This window comes from Terrapene carolina, unplaced genomic scaffold (assembly GCF_002925995.2).
Source record: "Terrapene carolina triunguis isolate 2854851 unplaced genomic scaffold, T_m_triunguis-2.0 Scaffold89, whole genome shotgun sequence".
Classification (NCBI taxonomy): domain Eukaryota; kingdom Metazoa; phylum Chordata; order Testudines; family Emydidae; genus Terrapene; species Terrapene triunguis.
This window is the reverse complement of record NW_020664440.1, coordinates 27,131,066-27,152,216: the sequence shown is the minus strand read 5'-3', so window position 1 is coordinate 27,152,216 and position 21,151 is coordinate 27,131,066. Positions and strand designations below refer to the sequence as shown.

The following is a 21,151-nucleotide window of genomic DNA, read 5'->3' as shown; positions in this document are numbered from 1 at the left end:
CCTGATATTTCTCAATTTGAAAAAATGAAAAATTTTGTCAAAACCAACATTCCCCCAGCCCCTACCCCGCATGTTTTTATTAAATCCCATTTTTTAACATCAGAAAATTTTCAGCAAGCTCTAGCCAACTCATGTGTGCCTTGTTTTATATTCTTCAACACTGGGTGGCTTGCTTATAATATAGAAAATGCAAATGACAATTCATGGCAGAGACTCTTAAGCAAATTAAAATGGATTTCATTTTCATCAGACTATGAATCGCATTAGACAGGAATTATAATACATTTAAATATAAAAGTACATTATGACAGGTGAAAAAGCTCCAGTTTTAGTATTTGCAGGAGACCCATCAGACTGTGGGAAACTGAATGAAAAAGATCTTTCAAGAAGACTGAGTTACCCCACAGTAATCTCAGACTGCTAGTGTAACAGAGATTTATTATCTAGGATCTTGACATTTACCTGCACAAGCTGTTGTTTCAACTTCTGGATTTCTGATATATTTAGCTCGCTCAGAAGATCTGAGACCAGGCTTGGGGCTGGAGGGAAGCTGTCATTTTTCTTGGGAGTGGATGTATTATTCTTGCCATTGCTAATTTTGCTGAGGCAGTTCTGTTCAAAGCCATTCATGATTTCATCGTTATTGGGCTCTGTGGTTTCATCGCTGAACTTCAGTCCATCCAAAGAGATGTTCAGGTGGCTGGTGTACATAGAGTCATTGATGTTCATGTAATGAGAGAGCTCCTTACGAAGGTTGTTCTTCTGCTCACGCTCAGTCTTCAGGGTCTCTAAGGCCTCCTCAAGTTGGCGTTCTGAGATCTCTTTCAACCGTATAGCATCTTCCAACTGGCTGTTGAGAAATTCTGTTTCCTCTTCAAGCCTTTTGATTTCATGTTTTAGGCCTTCAAACTCCACCTAGAGAACATATGATAAAATACTATCACTAAAATGCCTGACTGTAAGAGCTCACAAAGCAATTTCAGAACACTTCACTGATGTCTATTTTATTTAGTTAACTGTGGTGGAGGGGGAATAATTTTTAGATTCTGGACTCTAGTTCCTGCACCACGACTATAGACATCATACTTTTAATCTACCTTTGAGAGTGCATGCAATAAACATTTTCTGAGCAAACTGTTCAATGATGTTTATCTACTCCAAATTAATTAGAATAATTATGATTTGCACCATGTTGTAAAGAGGCAGCACTCAACTCTTTCACCTAGCATATAATCCCAACTGTTTGATCAGTAAATCCATGTGCCAAACTTCACACACACTCAACCCTCAACATATTTAAAACCAAAGATTTAAAAGCTGTGAGCCTGATTCACTATATGTAACGCCATTGAAATGGCCTGTTTAAAACTGTTGTGATGCAGTGATGAAGGACCCTATAGTTATAAATGTATGCAAAATGCCTTATTACTAAGCACAGACTAGGACGTCTTCAAATCAAACCTATACTGACAATACGATATGAAATCTCACTGTATTACCATAGTTTTCTCATCTGTACAATGATGAGAAAACTATCTGTTGTGCATTGGTTTTGTAACCTTAATTAATGTTTGTACAGCTCTTTGGATTCCTTGGAAGAGAAAAAAGAGTAGCAGAAGTACTGTAATATCTTATTTATTTTTGTCAGTGAGGAAAAAGGGATTTTTAAACAGTAATATTCTCCCAGTGCGATATAGTGGAACCAGAACTGACTCATGACTTAAGCCATGCATCCTTTGTGTTAATTCTGCTTTGCAAATGATCTGGAAAACTTGAGGGTTTCTTTTGGTTGTCTCAATGGATTAATTAAAAACTAATAACATTCAGTGGATGGGATTATGGGATGGAGAAAGGCAAAAAAAATCCAAATGTCATTAATAGAAAATTACTTACTTTGGTTCTAAATATAACCACCAAACCGGTATATTTAGGACGTAATTCACATTATTAAAGGATCCAGGACACAAAATGATAACCAGCAATTGCTGGAAACAGCCATCTACCAAACACTGCCTGACAAATTTGGCTGAGGCTCAAAGTCAGCATTAGTGAGTTTAATTGGCTTTGGGTGCAAAGATTTAAATAGCTAGGCAATTTCACTTGCTTCCCCCTACAGGGCCAAAGTGAAATCCTGCTGGCCAGAGGGGAAAAAGAAAAACAAGAAGGGAGGACAACATTGTTTGTTCTGGTTTCAGAGTAGCAGCCGTGTTAGTCTGTATCCGCAAAAAGAACAGGAGTACTTGTGGCACCTTAGAGACTAACTGCGTGCATCCGATCAAGTAGGGTTACCATACGTCCGGATTTTCCCGGACATGTCCGGCTTTTTGGGCCTCAAATCCCCGTCCGGGAGGAAATCCCAAAAAGCCGGACATGTCCGGGAAAATAGAGAGGGAGGGGCCGCTGGGGCCGGCGGTGCTTGGCCGGGGGCCGAGGCCGCTGGTGCTCGGCCGGGGGCCGGGGCCGCTGGGGCCAGGGCGGGCCAGAGCCACTCGGCCAGAACCAGGGCCGGCGCCCCAGGGCCCGAGCCGAGCCGGGCGGGAGACGCAGGCCAGAGCCTCTTGGCCTGGGCCGGCTGGCCGCCAGAGGGAGCCGCTCGGCCGGGGGGGGCCGGACTGGGCCGTGCCGCGCCCCCGCCCCAGTCCCAGCTTACCTGCTGCCTCCCTGTTTCAGGCTTCCCGCGAACATTTGATTTGCGGGAAGCAGGGGAGGGGGAGGAGCAGGGGGGTGGAGCGTTCAGGGGAGGGAGCAGAGTTGGGGCAGGGACTTTGGGGAAGGGGCGGAGTTGGGGCGGGGCCGGGGCCCTGTGGAGTGTCCTCCTTTTTTTAAATTAAAATCTGGTAACACTAGATGAAGTGGGTTTTAGCCCATGAAAGCTTATGCTCAAATAAATTTGTTAGTCTCTAAGGTGCCACAAGTACTCCTGTTCTTTTTATTGTTTGTTCTGTTTCCCAGTTATTTTCTTGAGGACCTATTATGGCTGCAAATGCAGTGTGTACAAATAAGCCAGTTCCTCAGCTAAAGATCTGGACCAATGTATTCAGTGAGGGGGAAACTCATAAGTAAGAGTGCTTTGTAGTAGTTGGAATTCATTTGCCTCAACCAAACCGTGTCTCCTCAATGTGTGATGTTTGGGCCACATAGTCCTGGCCCGCCCTCAACTCCCCCTACATGCTGGCCTATTTGGGGCTGACAGAGTTCTCTTCTAAGCACACAGGTGGTGTGGAGGCCCAGTTGTATGGCCAGCCCACCCCAGAGAGCTTGTGCAGACCCCTCTGCACCCCAGGATGAATTTCACCTTGACAGGTTTGGAAGTGCACATAACACCTCACAACACCTAGTTGAAAAAGTGCCTTCTGCTGAACAGTCCCCGGGGGGGGGATTAAAATGAAGGTTAAAAACAAATCCCAGTAAGTTTTAATTTCATATTTTCTATATTCTAAGGCAGGCACAGCTACATTTCCCCCCCCCAAGTGCTTCTTAACTCAGCAACATTGCAGTATTTTCTGAAGCCTCCCAAACTACAATGCTGTATGCGGGTTTATAAAATTAAATTGACAGGATCTCGGGGGGGGGGGGGGGAGGGAGAATGATTAGACATCAGTAGATAACTATTTCATCTGTATACAGCTGAGAGACACAATACAAACAATCCCGATCTAACTACTGTCGGAAACAGTAACAGAAGAAAATTCTAAACTCATTACAAATATGTAATTACCTTTCCTGAGAATCTGCAGATGATTAGAACTGTACAATAAAATATTACTTCGTTTTGTAGCATGTGCATCACACAAGTGTCTGACAATGCAGAGCAATTATAGCAGTGTTTAAAATATTACAATAGGGAGTCAGAGAAGACAGAACATTAGGAGAGCAATAGAAGTAGCAAGCACCAACATGAAGAACTGTCCAAAAAATATATTAATTACAGGTGAGACTGGCTGACATATTTTAAAAGGCGATGAAGAATCAGTGCAGCAAGGAGACAACTCCTAATAGCTGATGTAGCAGGGGATCAGCCTCCTATAGAGGAAAGGAGGGAGTGGAAGGACTTAGATGAGACGAACAAAGAACTAGCAGAAGGGAATGACCAAGTCAGGGGTATAGGCAGAGAAGAGATGAAGGTACTGTCATGAAGAACTTTCAGTACAAGAGGATTGATTCTGTCGTGGACAGAAAGCCAGGAGTAGCCTTTTGAGGGTGGGGAGATGTGGCTGCTAATGGGCATGGAGGCAGGTTTTAGCATGATGAGCACACAAGAGCAGCCTGGAGCCATGCTGATGATTTCCATACTTGCCTGGTTTTGCTTGAGGACAGACACTTGTTTCTGAAGGCAGATGTTCTCCTCCTCGAGCTCAGTGTAGTCTTGCAGCAAACGAGCTTCTCTGAATTTATATTCCTTGATGTCATCTCGCAGGCGGGCTCTCTGGGTCTCCACATTCTGATTGAGCTGCGAAAGAAGCACCAAAAATATACGTGTCTATATTAACTATCTATCTAAAGCTATCACTATATGAACAACAATACTTCAATTTTAAATTAAACTGTGCATACATCCTCATTATTTAATGAGACTAATCTGAACCTATTTTTTTTTTCATTCTTAGCTGAAGCCTAGGGAATTAAGTACTTTACACAATAATTAATGATGACCTACTTCCTTATGTTACGGGGGACTACCTCTCCCTCATGCGAAGTAACATAGCAGAGAAAGCAACACTATGGGCTTGTCTACACTACCGCGCGGGGGCAATCTAAGATATGCAACTTCAGCTACGCTGACGTACTTAGATCTACTTACTGCGGTGTCTTCACTGCGGTAAGTCGACATCTGACGCTCTCCTGTTGACTCCACTTACGCTCCTCGTTCTGGTGGAGTGCCGGAGTCGACGGGAGAGCGCTCAGTGGTCGAAATCGACCCCGTTCCGGCGGGTAGTGTAGACAAGCCATAATAGAAGAACTCTCACTCACAGGCTGTAAGCAACAGGGCAAAATCTTCCTGCTTGGGACTCTAACGTTACTCACCTCAATCCATCTTTAGGCATTTAAATGAAAAGGGTAAATACAGATTGAGGTATTTAGCTTTAGGCAACCCAGATTTGAATACTGGGCCTCATTGCTTATGACCCTCACCAGAACTTTAGCCCATCCCCAGTGCTGACAATGCAGCGCCGTAATTTGGGGACACTGCATGGTTAGAATTAGGAGAGGTGCATCCTTTAGATGAGACATGGAACTGAAGATCTGCACAGCTCTGATGAAAGCCAATATGTTAATCAGGAAGATTAGGACAGCCTGGTGAGTTGGCCAATATTCCCTCTCTCGGTAATAGCCCAAGATTATACAAGACATTGCTGAGCAAATCCTATGTCTTCATACACAGTCGCCACAACCATCCAACTCATCCCTGGAAAGCACTTCGGGATATGCGAGTACAAAAACCAATATAATGAACCAAGTTATAGTCACATGACATATATATGCAGACACTCAAATAAATGTTGAGCTAGCACAAATTCCATTTGTTCGGATGCCTCACTGTACTTTGCCAGATTATTTTCCCCACACAATATTTTTTCCTTCAAGCTACACTGAACTATAACAGTGAAAAATATACTTTAAATGTTAGCAACAATATTTTCAGAGGAAAAAATGTTTAAAAAAAATTCAGCCATAACAGAGCAGCCAAGTATTTTGCAGCTGTACACTGGATAGAGTGAAGATAATAGCTTTTCAAACAATTACGAAAAAGCTAAAAATAAAAGGAGAGGGGTTGTCTATTATTAATTCAACAATTTAGGTTATCGCATCTTGTTTCTGCTATCCTCAATCCAGCAGTGTAGCCAAAATACAACAAAAGTGCTTCATTCTTTTCTAAAGAAAACCAGTACAGAGAGCTACTTTGGATTCTCTTAGCATAATGTTATACTACTGGTTGTTGGAAACCAGATCAACACTGGTTGCAAATTCATCAAAACATTGTGTGCAAATCAGCAGCCTCTTCAACAGAGATACATAGCACAGATGTCAAATAGGCATTTACTGAAAGACACAACAAAAGAAAATAGATGTATTGCAGGAGGGATGCCAGGAGCAGAGTCTGTTGTGTTTTCAGGACATACGTGGAGTTGAGTCACCTGGAACTACAAATCCAATAAAGTTAACACTAGCTCTCTCCCACCTCAGGTAGAGATTCAACTGTATAAATTAGTTTATTTACTTTTAGCAGACAAGAAAACAGTATCCCTAGCACAGTGGGAGGCTAAATTAAAATAGCCTGTTTTAGCTGATTGCTAAGACACTAAAATGCAATCAACAATGCAAATGAGAGGTCATCGCATCCCATATTCCAAGGCATGCATCACAGCTCTACAACAGAACCACTAATGGCTTCCATAGGATGAAGTTTCAAGAGATCATTTGTACTTTAACTACAGCAGTGAAGGAATCAGAGATTTTGAGTCTCAGAGGTTTGCGGGATCCTTTTTTTCCCCCTTTCAATTCATATGCATTTTTCTCTGAGTTCATGGTTTTGGTGCAAAAATGAAATTTGGGCTTGGGCTCAACCGATAAGATTCATGAAATGTCTAACAACCCTTAGCTGAGTAAAAGTCATGGCTTGTAATGAAAACCCCAAACCAGGCAAATCTGCATAGTTTTGAATCTAAAGTTGCAAGTAGCCCAGTTAATATTTTGTGCTTCTGTAATGCCTTTTGTAAGAGAGTCTAAAAGCACTTTGCAAACATTAATTAATCAAGCTTCACAACACTTTTGCAGGTTATATTTCCCCCCCATTTTACAAAGGAGTATTGGTTAGAACAGACAGACACCCGAACCGTTGTGAAGCAGAGGGGCATTTTAAATAAATATAGTATTGTAAAGAGCCAAAAGGTATAGGCAGGTATGAATGCACGTCAGAACTCCCTCCCCTGCTCAAGTGTCAGATCCCAGCAGGAACGAAGAATCTGCAGCCAAATAATTCAAGCAATTAAAAATCTAAAATCATAAAAGGCTCCTGGGTCAAACTCATCTCTAGGTCAGATTCATCTCCGAGTTTTATACCTAATTAAGAGCCTGTTCTTGTAACCTTTACCCATGTGAAGTCTCACTGAAGTCAACGGTACCCCTTATGTGCGTGAACAACTCTCCCCACACCATCAAGCTATTCTCAAAATAAGATACTCCGAGGTGTGTTCTCTAAATCCTTAATAATTTTATTTGAAAAACAAGGTTACACTCCTCTTCAGTGCTCTAATTACCCCACCTCTCACAGGAGTTTAAACCAAGTTGTGTGTGTGGAGTAGAGGTGAACTTCAGATTCACAGTTAATAATCGGACAAATTTATTTAGTTTCTTTTGCTGTGTGAATGTTTCTGTGACAGGCTATGATTTTTTTTAAACTAACATGCTTCTTGCAATGGTTCGGTGAATCATCCACGTGAACAAAATTTCAGCAAACTTTATGGATTGTTCATGAGGCCCACTAATAGCATTCACAGTGTTTGACTGGTCACCTAAGGCCTGGTCCACACTAACCCCCCACTTCTAACTAAGATACGCAACTTCAGCTACGTTAATAACATAGCTGAAGTCGAAGTACCTTAGTTCGAACTTACCGCGGGTCCAGACGCGGCAGGCAGACTCCCCCGTCGACTCCGCGTACTCCTCTCGCGGAGCAGGAGTACCGGCGTCGACAGCGAGCACTTCCGGGATCGATCCGGGATCGATTTATCGCGTCTAGACAAGACGCGATAAATCGATCCCAGAAGATCGATTGCTTACCGCAGGCCCCGGAGATAAGTATAGACGTACCCTTAGTCACACAGCAGTGCTTCTGTTCGTTGGTTGAATGACCTAAACTTTGCAAACAGGAGGGCTTGGAGAAAGCATTGGAGTGGTTATTTAAGATTGAGGCAGAGAGCATTTTAAGAAGGTTCAGATAGAGCAGCAGATGTAAGTGGCCTAAGAAATCATTTAAAAATCTTTTCCTGTCCTGTTCTTCACAAGAGAGAACACGTACAAGAAGCCCAGAATTTAAAATAGCTTGCTTCCTTCCTGAGCACGGAAGAAAGATATCTAACCCTGATTTATTGGCTGTCTACGGACTGGACATTCCATTTGTTCCTATCACATTTACACCACGCAGCTATATATGTTGCTAGTTGCAGAGGTTATAGCTAGGTCCCTGGCTGTCTCATATAGTTGCTCAACTGCCAAGGCTTGGAAATCTGGGGTCTGCTGTTTATTTCCCCCGTTCCGTATATAACACACTGTATTATATCCACCAAGTGCATGAAGTGAATCCACTGGTCTCCATACCAAAGGAAATTACACTGCACTCGTTCACACAATTAATGGCTGTGGCAAATGATTGTTGACAGTATAGAAGACAACCTAGTGTTAATGCCTATCAGCATGCCAGAGCTCCCTCTCCTACTAAACTAAGAAAATTTTTGTGTAGCAGAGAATATTCCTATCTCATTCAACACAGCAGACGATATTCATCAAATTGAATATATCCTAAAATGGATCTGTTCATTCAAAAGCACACAGACCTTTTCTCTTATCTGTGTATCAACCCTCCTGTTAGAATATTTGTCAGTGGAATTTCTTCCTCTTAATTTCCCCCAGATGAGTTGTTGCAGGGATCCCCATCTTACAGCACAGATATTAGTTAGAGCTATTAGAAAAAGTAGACATTTTCTTGGCAACAAACTAGGCAGGCCAATTCCACATTATCCCTTTTATGCCAGGCTACAATTGTTTTACTTGGTGAACCTAGAGGCCTATTCCCCATCACTGACACCAATTTCTCTATCTGCATACAAGATAAACTGGAAAAATATTACATTCAAATAGACGTTTACTTTTATTTTCCTTTATGTGGGAGACAAATGGCACTAAACACTCAGGAATAACCTCTCTAATTTAGAGGAAAACAGCCACACAGCGAGGGCGAAATTGTGGCCCTACTGAAGTCAATGGGATGAGAACCAGAGAGAAAATGTAATTCCAAAGTTTACAAACAAGTGAATCTCTTTTCGGTTTCTCTTAGGGTATGTCTTCACTGCAGAGTTAACTCGGGTGATAGACACCTGGGTGAGCACTCAGGTTAGCCTAGTCTGGGTATGAATCACTGCAAAGCCATAACCCAGTTACTGTGTCATCACTGGTGCTGCGCTCACCCATAGGTGTGGCTAGGACTTCTGGGGAAATCTCCCTTGGTTCTTTGGGCCACAGTAAGCTAAGCTGCTCTATGATTCTTTCATAGTGAATTGAGGGAGAACTAGTCTGTCCTTGCGGGCACACGGGTGGAATTGTGGGAAGGTATTGCAGGACCATCAGTTCTCGAGTGATTTAGTCTGTATCCTTCCTGCAAAGAGAGTGATTAACAACCTGAGTGAAAGTGGCACCCAGGGTTTAGCTTACAGCCCAGCTGGGCCAGCTAAACTGGATTGAAACACCACTAAATTTGGCCGAGATGGTTTTATGTGTGGATGGAAAGGGGACTGGGGCAATACACAGGAGCCTGAGTTAAATCTATAGTGAAGACATATCCTCAGTGGGTCTGACTAGGGCTCCTAGGTGCTTTGATAATGTCAATAATAGAGTCCAAAGGTACACAAGGTCAGTTATTTTACAGATATAACTTCAAATTCACCTATTGATCAGCTTCAACTCAGTTTCTTATGTGTCATCCTTCAAAAATACAACTCTCCTGCATGACAGCACTGGACACAAAGAAAGCAAGCGTTGGTAGATTAATATTTAAGATGGGGTCAATCAGGCCAGCCTGGAGCTGTTAATTATAGTTTATACTTAAAACAAGGTAGGAAATAGATCATTTGAAATTATAACATCATCCAGCTGGGATGGGTTGATGAAACAGGGCTGGAGGCCTGGGGTCAGCCAACCCTGATGACTGTGGGAGCCATCTGTGCCACATTAAACCACTCTGATGGGGCCTGATGAAAGGCAGCTGATTCCTCTATAAAGAACAGCGGGGGGCAGAACAATTGATTGTCTCCTAGGGGAGTGCAAAGACTACCATGGGGGCATTTATATAAAAATTTAGAGGCCTTAAAATATCAACGTTTTTGCTGCAACACATACTAAGAGCATTAGGAAAACAGGGCCCTATTAAAAAAAAAAAAGCAATATTGCAATTCTTTAAGACTACTGGGAAAGATGAAAGACTTCAGGTTTTTGAATTATCTATGGTGCCCTGTGTTTGGCAGCGATAGACTCAGGAACTAAGTCTGCTTTGCCCTAAAACACAAGAAGAAGGGGAAGCAGGGAGACGCTCACGAAGCTGTGGCAGAGACTGCAGAGAGTGAAGAACTGTGCAGGGCACATGCTGCAGGAAAGGCCCTGAGACCAGGGGAATCGTCTCTGCTTAGAAGGCTGGGAGTATCCTGCTCAGGCAGGAGGAAGACACTAGCACCAGCGGAGTTTGGAAGTCAGAGCCTGAAGGCTGAGCTCCAGACAGGTAAAGCCTGGAAGAGGTAACTGACTTGGGAACCAGCTCAGGGAAGGAAGCAGAGGTGATGCATGGGGGGGAGGGGTGGAGGAGGGGACAGGCACGTGGGTCTCATACCTCCCCCAGATTTCTGCTAGACTGGGAGTCAGGCTGAAGGGACGTGCCCGGGAAAGGCACCAGCAGCTAGTGCTCCCACTGAGCCCCACTAGGTGGCGCCCAGAGCAGGGAGGCAAGACCAGGTTAAAGCAGGTAAAATATAACAAGTGAGTCAAAGTTTGTAAGTCCAAAATGATAGAGATGCAATAATCTGCCAGTTTCTCAAAAGTCTTTCAGGGCTACCCAGAATAACTCCGGGAATCTGTCTTCTTGTTCAGTTATTTTACCCTGTTAGAATCCAAACAGTCCAGAGCGGAAGGATTTTCCTTTGAATCAGTACTTACAGCTTCTTCTTCGGACAACAATCTGGTAAATGCGTTTACACACACAATGGCCCCTTGCTTTGAAATTAATATTTCCTGTTACAGACCTTAAATCCCTCATTAGCATTTCACAAGATTCCTTTGAGTAATTTAGTTACAGGGTTATGCACAAATGCAAATATTTGTAATAGCAAATAATAGGGTATACAACTAGTTTTCATGAACTGAACACCTGACTACATTCTCATACTAGCACACATTTTAATGTAGGGTTATCTAAACGAATTATAGGGGTATATGCAACGTAAGTGCAATGTAATAGCAGACATTCTGTTATAGATAAGTGAATACAATAACATTAGCATGTCTTTTGATCTCTACTGGCACAAGAGTGAATTAGTTTGAATACATACTAATACACTTAACACTTCTTTGATAATCAAAAGTAAATTGGCCTATGGCTCTGGCCTGAGCTAGTCTGTCAGCGTCACAGTCTGTTACAGTTGATTATTGAAAAGAAAGCTTTGCTTTCCCATTGTCTTTATACAATCTTCTCTTTGTGTCACTCCAAGACTATCAACGAACCCTGTGTTTAAATCTACTTGGAAAAATCATTCTCTCTCTATTAGATAAGTTGTATCACAAGCCATGCCATCATGCTGTTAAAAAAAAACAAAACAAAACAAAACAAAAACACCCCAACAACAAAAAACAGAGTGTGGCTCAGTCCTCTAATCATGACTGGCGTTACATCCATTTTTGGTTGATGAAAGCACAAAAAGGAGTTAACAAAATCAGTGACCTAGAAGGTAAAAAAATCATCTCTGTCACTCCCAGGGGTATCAGGATGTAACAAATTCAGTCTACCTAGCAGGCAAGTTTATAAAGATATGCACTGTGTAGCTGCCTGAGAATCCTAATTAGCAATAACACCACTACCCTAAAGGCAGGTATCTTTGAAATGAAACACAACAATTTACTTAAACTAGTTCCATCCACCCACAGACGTACATTAAAACAAACCCACGATAAGATGCCTAGGAGTCTGGGCAATGGATCTTAGAGCTGACATCCCCCAAAAGCATTGTCCAAAATATGAAAGTCATTTAATCGGACAGCAAGAATTCAATCTTTGTTCTTTGTGTTCATTGAGCTGTCTTGACCACTGTTAGATATGGCTGGTATTGCAGATGAAGCCCATGTGAATACACATTCTGTCATGTCAACATTGTATGCTCCTTAGGGCAGGATCTGCTTCTTTATTTTTGGGTCAGATTCAGTTCTCCCACTGTGGTAGACTGGCTCCGAGCAAACCTTACATGTCACTCTTATAAGTTTGCTCTCTCACTTTCAGATAGCCCCAGTTGCCATAGCAGATGAATATCCTGAAAAAAAATATTCTAGTTGTATATTTGGCATTTCATGTAAGAAAAATATTTTTGGGACATAAGCAGTAATGTTCTCATTCTCAAGTCTTCAGCCTTTCCCAGTTTCACAGCATCACTAGTGGAGAGTGCATAAAGAGATTGTAAGGGACTGTGCATTTTTTTATCATTGTACACCAGCTATTATACTGAGGTCTCAACTGGAAATAAATAATCTCCTAACCATTGCATTAAAAATCAGCATGAAAATTGGGAAGACCATTCTACCTGGCTCAGTGCAGAAGGCCTTGTCATAAGTTTCCAAAAGCTGATGAGGTGGTAAATACAGATTAATGTTTCTATTTTTTTAAGTGGAAAAAGGTAAAAACAAATTCTGCCATGTGCCTCTATAAAAATCATTTCACACCATGCATGATCAGGCAGGCTTGCAGCACTGCTGCAGCACAGACGGCTTGAGCGACAGGACTAACTATACTACCTGCAAGCAGAAGGCTTTTATCCCAAAGGTGGGAGATGGGCTGCTAAGCCCATGGAATGTGTCCATAGGTGGTTGAGGGGATTCTGGCTATTTCTCTCCCCTTTCTCCAGAGGTTGGAGGAACATTTCTGAATTTTTACAGTTTTTGGTTTTGTTCTTATAGCACTTTCCATCACAAAGTGTCCAAAATGATTTCCAGCTGTAGTAGATAGAATTTAGATACTGTACTTGCATATTAGGGAGGCACGGGAGAAGTGCAAAGATAACTTAGTCACCTTTGCCCCACCCTTCCCCTCCTTACTGGCACAAATCTTACCTCAGACAGAGGTGAAGATCTAGCTATGTTTATATATATTATATACACCTGTACCCCAATATAACGCTACCCGATATAACACGAATTCGGATATAACGCGGTAAAGCAGTGCTCCGGGGGGGTGGGGCGCGCACTCCGGTGGATCAAAGCAAGTTTGATATAACACGATTTCACCTATAATGCGGTAAGATTTTTTGGCTCCAGAGGACAGCATTATATCGAGGTAGAGGTGTGTATGTGTATATATATATATATATATACATACACACACACACACACACACACACACACAAAATGTTATTTTGGTGGCAAAGTCAAGCACTCCAAAGTTAGGAAAACCCAGGTTTATGGTTTCCTGTGCAACCTTATTTTGGCTCTCTTGTGTGTATGCATTCTGACCAGGAGCGGCGCCAGGGTTTTTGCCGCCCTAGGCGGCAGCGCTCCTCCTCAGAGCATTCGGCGGCGGGGGTCCTTCCGCTCCGCGTCTTCGGGGTGCTTCGGCAGCGGGTCCCGGAGCGAGTGAAGGACCTGCCGCCGAAGCGCCCCGAAGACGCGGAGCGGAAGGACCCCCGCCACCGAATTGCAGCCGGGGATGGCAAAATGCCGCCCCCCAAATCCTGCCGCCCGAGGCGACTGCCTAGGGTCGCCTAGTGGAAGCGCCGGCCCTGATTCTGACACCATCTTTAATTACACACATGTATATGTATACAAAATATAAACAATATAAACACCTCAGAAATGAAGCCATCTCTGGGGTGAAGGCTGGCAAGCAAATGACACTGTACAGAAATGGCCTGTGCTCCTCCAGGTCCACAGCAGTCAGGATGGCAGTTTAAATTTTTATATATACTGCACAGTGCTTGATTTATCTATAGCTCAAGGTGATCATCCCCTTGTTCTAAATGTATTCTGGATATTTCTAGCTATAACTAACTCATGGATCCGTTGCTAATCCTATTTAGCTATTCAGGCTACTATACCTGTGACATACACTATTCGTGATCTCCTGTGTTTCCTTTTCTTGTGCTATAGGATTCAAACAAATCACGTGTTTTCACCACTGTTTTCTTACCACATTCCCTCCCCCAGATACTCCATATAGACTTTATGTAAACGTAATGCATAAATAGAAATTAATACCAAAAATAATATTGAAAAAACTCTGTGTGCACAAACTGTTTTACCATTGATCTAGGAAATTTGTTCAACTATTTTCCTTAACATTTTGCAGAGAGCATTATTCATAAATGTTTAGTAAATAAATATTTATTCATGTGCCTTTATTTATGAACACACATCAGTGTATCTTGCATCCCACAAAAGTGAGCCCAGGAAATAACTGAACTGGACATTCTACAAGAACAGGATGTTCCACTTATTGTAAAGGCAAGAAGTAAAAATCTACAGAGAACCCACAATCCAGCAGATTTCCAGCAGATACAAAGAAAATGATTAAAAAGTAGCGTGGTTGAGCCATAGGCATATTAGCACAAATGCTCTCAAAAGTACCACACAGTTTTAAAGTTTAATTCAAAGGAAATGTAGCAAAAGTCATGTCCAAATAATAACAGCAGAAAGTGTTATAGTCATACCTGATGAGAACAATGATCGCAATACATTTTACAGTGTTTTTATCAGTGTGTGTTTGCAGTCTGAACAAGTTAACTGGAGGAGAAATATAAAGTGGACATTATGCCAACTGGGTAATTAAAAGCCAGGCATGTGCTCCTGTTGAAGTCAGGGGCTGCAAGTGGGACTTGGTCAGTCTTCTCAGAAGCTGCTAGGTTTTTAAGACCAGGTATGATAGGAAACAGAAGGTAGACAAAAATATAAAAGGAGGTTGCAGATGACAGGTTTTAAGCACAGAGTGTCACTAGCACTCAATACACCAGAGAGGATCGGAGTTCCTAGTCCTCCCACACACCAACACAGTGTACACGGTACATTAGGCAGGACTCATAGATATCATAGCATATCAGGGTTGGAAGGGACCTCATGAGGTCATCTAGTCCAACCCCCTGCTCAAAGCAGGACCAATCCCCAGACAGATTTTTTACCTCAGTTCCCTAAATGGCCCCCTTGAGGACTGAACTCACAACCCTGGGTTTAGCAGGCCAATGTTCAAACCACTGAGCTATCTTCCCCCCTTCAAGCTCCTCAAGTGAAAAGACTGCTACTTTTAAAAACAAAATAAAATATACCATTTGGGGAGTTACATTACACCACCCTTTTTTGATCCTGCATTTGGTACAAGCCTTCATATGTTAATGCTGCTCTTTCTTACTAGCACTATGTTCACTTCAACAATGAGTTCAGCACTATTAGAAACACAGTGGGTCTTAAACTACATGTTAAGTTTCCATTCAAACTTTAACCTCATTTCATTGGGGTGGGGGGAAATTGAGCAAAAAAATAAATGGTATATTATATCCAGGTCAAAGCCTCACTTCCATGCCATCTCATTAAAACGTCACCTCTTTAAAGAAAGTATTATCTGTTCCTTTAACAAAGAAATATGCGTAAGGTGCCTGGCTCAGCAGTTAGCTCTTAGCACAACAGGCTACCATACAGGAGTCTGAACTAGGGGCAGATTCCACGGGAGGTGTCTCACCCTTCTGGATTAGCAAAGGCTGGGAGTTCTACAAAAGCACCTCCCTCACCCTCTAACAGAAGCAGCACCTACTGTGACATCATGTGGATATTCTGTAAGTGCTGTTAAAAGAAGACCTAAGTGAATGTTTGATGATGCAACCCAAATCTCACCTGTCTTTAGGTTTTGCTACAAATCCTAAAGTCATGCCAGATTTGCTGAGATTCATGAACCTGGAGCCAACTCCTGAGTGACCCTGGATCAACTTCTGGTTTCTAGTGGAAACCACACCAAAAGGTTTGCACAATACCTCTGTGAATCAAAGAGCTCTAATAAATGCAGTCTGGCCAGTCTTCCAGGGACAGACAGGATGGGTTCTAAGACACAAGAACCCTACAGGAGGGAAATAAAAGATGGGAAGAGGGAGGAAGAGAGAGAAGGTCCTCCGAGCTCCAAGTGGGGTGGTGTGCATTACCTTTCTTCCCACTCCTGAACCCCCCAGAAAGTGGGGGACAGTTAGGGATAACCATTTCTCATACCCTTTACCATGTCTATTATATAGCTCTGCTACCTTTAAATTATTTTAACAGCAGCCATGCAACTAAATTGAAACTTTAGGGGTAAATGTGAATGACTGTCGGGTTTCTTCCCTGTCCCCTCTGTGTCCGAACATCTATTCCATGGAGAGTAACAAATACGTTCATTATCATAGCTGCTAATCTCTCAAATTTTTAAGCCTGTTATTTCCAAGGTAGTGTGTCTGGTTTACCTGCATAGCTCCAAATTTTAATCACAGTTTATAAACTCTTTAAATAAATAGCTTTTGTGACACTGTAACATTAAAGAGAGGTTTATTGCAACAGTGGAGAACAAAAATATACACCATCATGGATTTCTGTTACATGCAACATTATAGCTTCGCTTAATTAAAAAGCGCCAAGAGCAGTAACCCCATAGGCATTTAAATCTTCTATAATTTCTTAATCAGCACAAAGCCTTGCTATAATACGGATATTTGATTAGCAACTATTACTTAATACATAGTTTGCTAATTAACACTTCAGATTTTTGAACCAATCAAAGAGCCAAGTTTCAAAGCACAACCCCAAACCCTTTATTTGACAGGGCTAATAAGGAGAGTTGACATCTGTGCACATACAGCTGGGACCAGAGACACATCACTGTCTGTTTTCTGTCAGCTTGTATTTGTTTGTATTCCTCGTTTGAGGATCTTGCCTTGATCAAATAATCGATGCTGTCTTCAGTCCCAAACCTAAACCAAAAATATCTGCTGTGGCATTCTTCCCACCTCACTGGTTACCACCACGCGCTGGACTCCATCCTGGGTCAGTAATCTGCAGGTTTGTTTACTGTGGAGTTTTTTGGTGGGTGGTTTAGGGGTGGGGTGGTTAGCACTGGTGTGTCTACACTAATGCAGCTGCACCAATGCAAATCCCTAGTATAGTTGCAGTGCACTGGTGTAAAAAATGACTTGCACCAGTGCAGTTACATTGGTGTAAGTATACTGGTGCAAACAAGTCCTCGTTGCAGATAAGTCCTAGAAGCAAAAGGTTCCACATATCCGAGGAAAACCAAGCACCAGTGGTTTTCTGATTTGCTGATAATGTGGGCTTGTCACCTGCAAAATTGCATGCTATAAACGAAAAGCACAAAATTTCATCCAGTCACTGTTCACTCATTTTCACACTTTATTAAAAGAAATGACCACATGATTTCAAATGCAGCTTTTTGTGTGTGTACGTGTGTCCAAATTCTATACTGCCCTCCCTGACAAGAGTGGGAGTTTACAAGGAAAATGCTGACCCAAGCGTAATGACAGTGGTGTGAATGGCACAGTGTGGCACAATTATAATAATCTCTCCCTCCCCTGCACTGTACTGTTTGCTAAGAACAGCTAAACTCCAGCTGCTTTTCAAATCTGCCATTTAAATGATTGGCAGCATTCCATGTCCTTCATTTTAATCAGGAAGGGGTTTAACCCTTCTTAGGCATGCTAAGGGAACAACAGTCTATTTGAACATTAATGGTGTTAATTCAAAGGATTTCTTTGAAGGTCTTGTTTTGAGAGAGATTTTATGTCTCTGCCAACTTGGCAGTGAGGGGAAGGGATGAGTGTACTGTGGGAGCTTTATAAGAAAGGCACACCTGCCTAAAAACATGTCTTTGGAAGATCTTTATTTGCCAAAAGACAGGCATCTGCTTGCTTCTCGGTTTGTGGTAATCAGCAATAGAAAACAATAAAGTTAGTCAATCATGGAAGCAACACACAGTAGCATGGCAAGGGAACCAAAATGAAGCACAGTGCCTGGAAGATATCAGAGCAATACCTTAACTATTACATGCACTTTAGTCCAATCTGCCTAACAGCAATGTTATCTTCTGCATTTATCAAAAGAAATTAACACCTTATTATAAAACCAACACCAGCATGACTTCACTTGTACATACATTAAAAAAAAAACAACTTCGCCCTGGTTTAATCTCTTACCAACAGAGTTCATGTGAGAATCAATGACGCTCTAAACTCCATCAGCACTAGATTATGGGCCAGTTCTTTAATGTTACTTCGGCACCTCCCTCCCATTGATATCAAGCTGAAGTAACCACCTAAACAGCATTAAAGATCAGGCCCTTTGATTTTAAAAGATGCTGGACAAATCAAAGAATGTAAGCCAACACAGAACATTGGGTCCAAACCACCAAAACAAAACCCCAATACAGCTGTGAACAAAAGGGAAACAGGTATGACTTCAAGTTTTGTTAGAATCTTCAAGCTAAACCCTGGTCATTTAAACCCCATCTTGCCAGTCCATTAACCCAGACATCCCTATCCCTTACCTTTAAAGGGGCTTCCATGTGTCCTGCTGTCACCCTGTCCCTCTCCTCTGACATGTCTTCTAGCCAGCCAGCCCATTCACTGGGATCTTTGAGCAGTGCCAGATGGCCACTACCATACATCATGCATCAGTCAAGGGCCAGGGTTTCCCTAGCTACAGCACAATGGGATTGTGGGGTGCCTCATCCTTCCCAGGCTCATTCATCTGGCAGAAGCAGACTATTTCTTCTGCCACTGCTCCTCAATGAGTGTCTTGAAAGGACCAGACAGACACCTGAAGATTCAGTGGATAGAAAGGAAGGCAGCACCAGTTCTCTCACTAAAGGATTCACTCTCAAGTTACTCCAAAAATCGTTTAAGTGACGGGCACTCTCGGCGCAGAAAATCCCAGGACAGGAGAAGCAAGCCACCTGGGCTGAAGATATTCGGGGGAGGGAGGGAAGTGAGGTAAATGAGGAAATTGCAATGTTCCTATTCGCTCCTGCCTCTCCCCGTAGAGGAGCTGAGTTATTAGGGGCTGGTAGGGCTAATCCCAGCAGACTGTTCTAGTTTGCATCACCACCTCCTGCCACTGGGGGACCCCTGGTGGGGCTGAAGTATTTGGGCAGCAAGCAGAGGGATTGTGTATAAAACAGAGATTAGAGACTTCTTAGGGCTAATCTGAATTAGCCCCTCCGGAGACAGGGTATGGGATCTATGCTCCTGCTTCTTGAGGTCAAGCAAGGGCAGAAGGGGGCAGAATAAAGGAAGGTGGTCTTAAGCTGTGGGAATTGGTTCTCACTCAGCCTGATGGTACCAGGCAAGTCTCTGAGTCAAGGAGGATTCTGAGCCTGAGCGGGGAGTCAGGTGAAAGCAGGAAGGGTTTGAGGGCTAATTTTTGAGTCAAGGGAAAGGAAAGGATTCAGACTCTGGGAGGAATCCAATAGGAGGGAGAGCTATCAAGCAGAAGGAAGTTTCAGGGCAGTGAGGGGTTGGGTCAAAGGAATTTGGGGATGAGGTTCTGAACTTGCACGGGGATGGGCTGGCTTGGTAAGGTTGAGTGTGGAGAAATGAAGGGGGGGGGGGGGGGGGGGGAGGGGTTAGAAAGGGGGGGGGGGGGGGAGGGGGGGGGGGGGGGGAAGAGAGAAAGTGTTAAAGCAGTAGGGGAAGAGAGACTAAGATCCGAGGGGCAGAAGACCATAGAAAGGAGAGCGAAAAAAGAAAAGATCAGGAAGGGGAGAGAATAGGGAGGGAGTCACATTGCTCCTTAATAGAGTGCTTCTCCATTTTTTATTCTGAAAGGGGCCTTTCTTTCCCACCAACATCCTTCACTTGTCACCTACATATTCTCCTGTGACACCCACTCTCCCACTGTCCATATTTCAGTTTGGAAAATGTGGTCCCCCCCTTAGGGAAGGGGGGAAGGTCTGATGTATGGCGGTGGTAGGGAAGAAAGCAGTGGAGGGGTCTCTGCTACGTGAAGCCCCACCACTTATTTTGGTCACCAACCACCACTATCTCCCCCTTTACACTTCATAGGAAGAGGGTTTCCAGGGACTGCTCAGAGGAGTTGCTTTTAGGTTTTGCATATATACACTTCAAGGTGACCTAAGTCTCCATAGGACTCAGCAGCTTTCCTGAAATCTTCAAACCACATTTAAGAGAGCTTTGAAGCACAAAAACACACTGTAGGATTCACAACTGATCAAAGGTGAAATTCTGGCCTGACTGAACTCCCACTGACAAAAGCTGGGTCCAGGGTTGCATCCCAGGTGTCTATCGTGAGCATTACGTAACAAAACAGATTGCTGAGCCACTCTGATGCCTGGAATTTCCTGAATGACCTAAGTTTAGGGACATATGTCCAGATAACTGACACCTCATATTACATCCATAGAGAAACTTTTGCTTTTAGATCACATGATGGGAAAGCTCATTTCCACTCATGATTAGAGATTTTTAAAAAAGTTACTTGATTCTGGTTTTGAAGCTCCTGGATTCACATAGTTTAGATGTTACATTCCCAGCTTAAGCAGTCCATTGTTTAGACAAAAGTGCTGGCAAGAGATTAAGAAGGGAAACCGATAACTATGCAACAAATCTGTAAGAACACTCAGCATTCAGAAGACTTGCCTGCCAACCCCCGAGATGCACTTTTGTTCCAGAAATAATGGTTAGCTTATAGATCAGGGCAAAATTGTGCCCTAGGAAAGCATTCAGGGAGGATATGGACACATCATTTTACGGTCAAAGAGTAACAGTCAACAAATTGATGTTTTGTAGAAGGTCAAAGACTTTCTTTTTTAGGAGACAGGAAACAAAGAGAGAGAAGACTAAGCACACATACAGAAAAACAAAATGAGCAATAAGCAAGACAATGGGAGTTGACAGCCAGACAGATATAGAGGGTGTATAAAAATTGGCAATGCCACATCTGTACATCTAGATCTAGCTTCCCATACTGCTCTCACAAAGAGGATGTGTCTATATAAAAGTGCCAAGGCAGGTTACAAGTTATATTTTAACTACACAAGTAGTCATATTTTAACTCAGCCAAAGACATCTGATACTGTACCTATTATAAAAGATAGCAATTTCCTTATTTTAGTTCTCCTCCCTATGCCCTTCCCCATTAGAAAATGGTAGTA

At 42.8% G+C, this 21,151-nt stretch overlaps 1 protein-coding gene across 2 annotated transcripts in view; it reads right to left on the bottom strand.

Moving 5' to 3' along the window:
• The window catches only part of BICD2 (BICD cargo adaptor 2), a 151,919-nt gene that overhangs the window by 25,938 nt on the left and 104,830 nt on the right, over positions 1 to 21,151 (bottom strand). For both annotated transcript variants that reach the window (XM_026650305.2, XM_026650303.2), the window contains exons 3-4: positions 4,298 to 4,450; positions 463 to 915 (exon numbers count right to left, since the gene is read on the bottom strand). In XM_026650305.2, the coding sequence (XP_026506090.1) occupies positions 463 to 915; positions 4,298 to 4,450 (606 nt within the window). The remainder of the gene's footprint in view (positions 1 to 462; positions 916 to 4,297; positions 4,451 to 21,151) is intronic.